The 5,926-nt window shown below is 39.4% G+C and overlaps 1 protein-coding gene across 1 annotated transcript in view; it reads left to right on the forward strand.

Annotated features, from left to right (window-relative positions):
- LOC101852514 (probable peptidylglycine alpha-hydroxylating monooxygenase 1) overlaps positions 1-5,926 on the forward strand; it is a gene marked incomplete in the record, with an annotated part of 33,532 nt that overhangs the window by 6,556 nt on the left and 21,050 nt on the right. The window contains 2 exon segments of the mRNA XM_013089087.2: positions 3,265-3,394; positions 4,527-4,581. Of these exon segments, the coding sequence (XP_012944541.1) occupies positions 3,272-3,394; positions 4,527-4,581 (178 nt within the window).

A 5,926-nucleotide genomic window follows, 5' to 3' on the forward strand; every position in this document is an offset into this window, starting at 1 on the left:
TACATGTATGTATGTATGTATGTATGTATGTATGTATGTATGTTCGTATATACAGAAAGCGAACGGCCCTCTGAGTGGGAATGGGGAAAGTGCGGTAAGAAACAACAAGCAACTGGCAACGGGTCAACTACTAAATCGATAAAGCTATATATATATATATATATACACACACATACATATGCAATATTAAAATACAGACAGAGAGACAGACAGACAGACTGACTGACATAATATGTAGGTGGCTTGCGGACCGTCAGGTGTGGTTTCCTTTTTTGCTTTTATCTGTTAAACATCTTTTGTCCTGATAGCTCCTTCTTCTTTTCTTCGTATCTTACTGTCTTGTTACTTCACTAATCGTCTGCACTCATATGATCTTATTGTGTTGCAAGTGCTGTAAAACTCTTGTAATCGTTCGCCGCCAGGAGCAGGTTAAATCAAGCACTATTAGAAAAGATTCCTGTCAGAGAAATGATAAGTTCTCTCAATCTGCGCACAGTTGAGACAGATCAATGACGTTCGTTTACACAATAACAAATTATGTTAATGTTGAATCAAGTCACCTACTCAGGAAACCCAATAATCATTCAATTTTGACCGAAGGATGTCTGTAAGTTAGGGTATGCTTTGGTGATATTTTGTCTAGTACGTTCCCGGAAGTGCAGAGGTGTAAGGAGTTAAGGTGTGTGGCAGCTGGCTTTTTCATTAAGCTCTAGTGAAAAGATTCTGAATCATCATTATTTGTGGCGTCCGTTGTCTAATGGTTTGGCTCTCGGATTCGCAACCGTAAAGTAGAATACCGTCAGGGGTCCGGCGTTGTGTCCTTAGGAAAGGCACTCCACGCGAATTTTCCTCACTTCACCCAGGTGGACATGGGTACCCGGCTGTAGACTGTGAAAGAGCTTGTAAATTTGCAAATGTATGAGCGCATGAAATTCGCAGCTTGCACTGTAGTATGCTTCCCGAGAAGCCGAAAATGTTTCTGAGTTTCTGCTGGGCTAATAATAGTTATATAGCGCACTACGCATGTTGTAGAGTATGGAAATGTGCTATATAAATACCATTATTAGTAATAGCAGTATTCTCATTGGTCCACAGGTAAGGTGTTTGCCCGGTTCGATTCCGGGTTCGTATAGTGAGAGGTTGGTGGATATCTTTGAAGAACATTTTTTTCCCCCAACTCTAATCCCTTTGTGGGATCACGCGCCTAGACATCTCGAACCCAAACGAGTGTGTACCTTTGCCTTTGAAAATAGGAGAAGAGTCGGTCTATGAAGGTTAGCCCCTGAGCAAAATGATAAACCAATTCCTAACTTAAACTTTTTAAAGCGGTGATCAGCAGAGATAACAATAGCCTTAAAATCGACGAAGAAGCCTACGGAAGGAAGGATACTACTACTACGTTCGAGTTAGATCAAAAGCCAGATTTAATATCTAAAGCATAATAATTATAACCTCAACCTCGGACATCTAAATGGAGAGCACAGACCAGGAAGAAAGATTACCAATAATCCTTTAGATGGAGAGGCGAGACGTCATTTTTGTCGGCCCGTGCACGCAGTGTCTTCATTCGCACTGTAGTTAGTTGTATTATGTGGGGCGCAAAGTGGCAAAATTTGAGAATATCATTTTCTTTTTCAGACGTAATGAGCGAAGGCACAGTTTTACAAGATATTTCGAGATATATGAAGCTTCTGTTATTCAATTATTTTTTTTATTCAAAATTTCACTGTTCCTTGAACGTTATTTTTGGAGGGTATTTTTTATGCCACAAAAAAGACCGTGTAGGCAATTCAACAGTCAGCATGTTCGCCTCTCAAACCCGACAGCCTCATTAGTTTTTCTCATGTTTTCTATTCTCCCTGTAAGTCTACACAAAAAGTAACAGCTTTGAGAGCTGATCTCAAGAAGAAGAAGAAGAAGAAGAAGAAGAAGAAGAAGAAGAAGAAGAAGAAGAACAACAACAACAACAACAACAACAACAAGAACAAGAACAAAATTAAGGAAAAAAAGAAGCTGTTCAAATCCTTTTTGAAGAAACTGGCAAGTTTTCTTGTCTCCTAAGTTTAAGAAAAAGACTTTGTAGGAATAGCCCACCTTGCTGCAGATGGCTCTGTATCTAGAAGCGCACTTTGGTTGTGTTTTGTTGGGGGGGAGGGGGTTCTACCGCAGGTGTTTTTTACGCTGCCATCATCGACACAACCTAGATCATTAAGGAGGCAGACTTCCGACTCTGCCTCCCAGGTAAATCAAGGCTGAGGAGAGGGGTACAACATCCCAGCAGAAAGACCGAGATACGTGAATTTTTAAAAATGTGTCGCAACTCGAGAAGCGAACTCGGGTTTCCTGCTTGTGACAGTGAAGTGATGTACCTAGATCGTGCAACAACATTCCATCTGTTTTCTAATACAGTATTTCATACATCAACGTTTTGTTTCTGGACTGAAAACCTTGAAATTGTAGCAAAAGTCTCCTCTGTTGAAGGAAATTTAGACCTCGGTTAACTCAACAATTTCGGGCCTCAGTAGTTTATGTAACAGATATGGATTTACTATATACATCAGTAAATCAGCCAGTGGGTACCTCTCCTTCTTTCTTCTTTTTCTTTTCTTTTTTTTTTTCTTTTTTTTTTTGCTTGCTGTTTTTTCAGTTAAAATGTAACCATATTTAGATTTGTGTTTTATAAGTATTAGATGATATCTAGGGGAAAACAGTGACTTATAATTTCGAGGGACAAAACTAACTCGTGAGGACTCCGTGAAAATGTCACGAATGCCAGACGACGACATAAAAGTTTTTGTTCTTCCTATTGTCAGAGCCGTTTTCTTTTGCATGCCGATAATTTTTACATCTCTCTTGCGTGTATCCTGTCCTTATTGTTTCTGTTACCTTATTGGTGTGGTGGTTGCTGGGCTTGTTTCTTTGTTTTATGCTATTGACCTGTTACCCGGTGGGTTTTTTGCCTTTTAGCTTGATGTCATTGCCACTTCATTTTTCTATTCTAGTTATTTAATGGACTTTCCTTGTGATGTGGAAGGAAAGCACCAATCAATGTTTTAAAAAATGATCTACAAACGTCAGACGTCAGCATGTAATTGTTTGCTAACTTCACTAAGTAAATTATATCTTCTTGGGGGCCTGAAGGTTTTGGCCTATTATTCATACAATGAGCTGAAAATGGAATTCGTTGCAAATAAATGGGATTACTTATTTTTAAGTCATATATTTGTTGTTGTTTTTACGAGGTTTACTTTGTTTTCTTTTCAGAGTCAAAATGGTCGGGGCAAGTTTCGCAGCATTGGTAGTGACCATCTGTGTGGGTGTGGTCCACCCTGCCCCTACTTCAGAAACCACAGAGACGATAGACATGTTGATGCCTAACGTCAAACCACAGACGGTAAGTGTGATTCGGGGGGAGGGAAAATTGGGATGAAACAGAAAGAGGAGAAGGAGAAGAAAACGGGGAGGAGAGAAAGAAGACGTGATAAGAGAAAAAAATAGGGGGTAGTAGAGGAAGGAGACGAGTAGATAAAAAGTGGGGGAGACGAAAGAAGAATATTTGGGGAAGGAGTAGAGGAAGGAAAAAATTGAAGTCTTTAGAGAGAGTCAAACACAGGAAACATGATCACGCCTTTTTAATCTATATAACCAGAACTTAGGTGAAACAAGAAAGAGAGAGAGAGAGAGAGAGAGAGAGAGAGAGAGAGAGAGAGAGAGAGAGAAATAGAGAGTATGTCCGTTTGTGCACACCACAACAGAGAGTGTCAACTTCAGCAACAAAACAAAAAAGATAAATGAATAAAATAATGTCTCTCATTTTACTAGTCTACTTTCAAGGGACCATTAGAGACTGCTGAAAGTGAGTCTGTGTTTACTGAATGGGCTCACCATGAAGTATGTCGCATACTGCATGATCTCTTTGGACAGTTCAGAGTTCGTTATGCCGATCACTAAAAGACAGACAATCAGTCCTTGAATTTCATAATCTGAGTAAATCAAGATCTGCTTCGATAGGCTTTTACAGAGATGGGTTTACCTTTAGGGAGCACTTTCTCCGAGAGTTGCAATAAATACTGACAACACAACATCTGTACGCACGTTTTAATTAAATTTATAGTTCTGTCAATAAAAGAGAATTCCATAATTTATACTTACGCACTTTACCATGACCTAAAGTTCCGTTTTCTTGGAACGCAGTAGTTATTTTACACCACTGTCTGGCGTCACCACATCAAGCACTGGGCAACGTTTGTTCTCCCTTTTTTGCTTTCGATGAGAGAACTTTGGCATGTCTGACTTTCTATCCTCCTCGACCGATTAGCTGAGCAATAAAATATCTTCCCTACTAGGAGCGAAAGGTCAGTTCGACTCAGTTTTTCCTACCATAGTATTCCTTTCCTGCTATACCTCACTGCATGTGTTTTGTTCTTGTCCTAATACTTTGACATTCTCACGTCAATGCTCCCCGTCACCAGCGCCATTGTCATTGCTGTTATTATTACGTCTTTTGCTTCTTTTCATCTTTACAGCCGGACACGTATCTGTGCCAGTCTTTCAAGATTGAGGACGCACACAGATATATCAGTGAGTACTCCCGCTTTCTTGATAAACTATTTGTGTTACAGTTTTCAAGAGAAACATTTCTTTCATTGCAATAATAATTAGATGAAATAAAGACGAAATTTTCATGTGGTTTCAAGTAGGAATTGTACATTTTTCACAGAATTAAGTTCAAATAGAAGTGGGGTGTAAACCCCGCCAGGACAAACTCACTCTGTATTGGGTATTTCCTTTCTGAAAGAAGATGACCTTCAAAAAGCAATATCAGCCCTGCATGGAGAGAGAACTGTCACTTCCTCTGAGGGCACGGGGGAACAAGTGCACCAAAGACGCCAGTATAGTATAAATAAATGTTTAAGGATACAATAGCTTCATGTCTTCCAGATTCGATATGTTTCATTGGCTTCATAAATATCGCTTGAAATATAAACAAGCTGAAACTGCATTTAAACAGTGTGTAAATGGCCAAGCCAATACATGCCCAATATAGACAAAGCTTAGAATTTAGTTATGTAAATTCTGTAGATGAAAGATCAATTCAATCTGTTTTTAAGCCGAGTTGTAGTTTTCTCTCTCATCTGTCCCGTATGTAGATCACACGTACTCCCTACATAGTCCCTATCTAGCACTGCTGGTTAATTAGTAGCACTCACGAAATTTGAGTAGATTTATTAAATTAATCTGAATTTTTTTAGAAATGCAATAGCAACATTTATTCCATTTCCTGTATTGTATCTGCACATGACCTTTCGTGTTGACCACCATAAATGCCATGCCTGTTTTCAATATCCTCGGTCTGTTTTACAGAGCTGGCTCGAAAAGCTCTCTAACAGATATATATAAAGGTCACAGGGCTACTTCTTAGAGATCAAATATGCGACTGCGATTAGAGCTTCAGATTCCGTCATAAGAAACTTTGTGGATTTGAGAAAACAAAACGTTTTGGTTGAAGTCAAGGTCAACACATTTACACAAAACATTTTGCTTTTGGGATTTGTTTTGGGGTTGTTTGTTTGTTTTTTTAAGATCCAAGTTTGCTAACATTCTCATGCAATGCCGACAGACGTTGCATTTTAAACTTTTATGGTTTCCGCGGCACATTTTGGTCCGTGCGTCTCTTCACGCCTGCTAGGCCATATCTATTGCTTCGTTTGATCCCAGTTACTCTATGCAGGTTTGTTAAAAACGGTGCCAATGCTCTGCTTTTGAAGACACACCGCTCTTGTCTAAAAAAAATACGATTGGGACTACATCACACAAGATTGAAGAAATCGAATGAAAGCTCGGAGAAACTTCCTTCCAACTAGTGAATACATCTCCACCCCAACACCCAACAACCATCACTTATATCGCCTCTTCTCCATGCCAC

This window comes from Aplysia californica, unplaced genomic scaffold, assembly GCF_000002075.1.
Source record: "Aplysia californica isolate F4 #8 unplaced genomic scaffold, AplCal3.0 scaffold00871, whole genome shotgun sequence".
NCBI classification, from domain to species: domain Eukaryota; kingdom Metazoa; phylum Mollusca; class Gastropoda; order Aplysiida; family Aplysiidae; genus Aplysia; species Aplysia californica.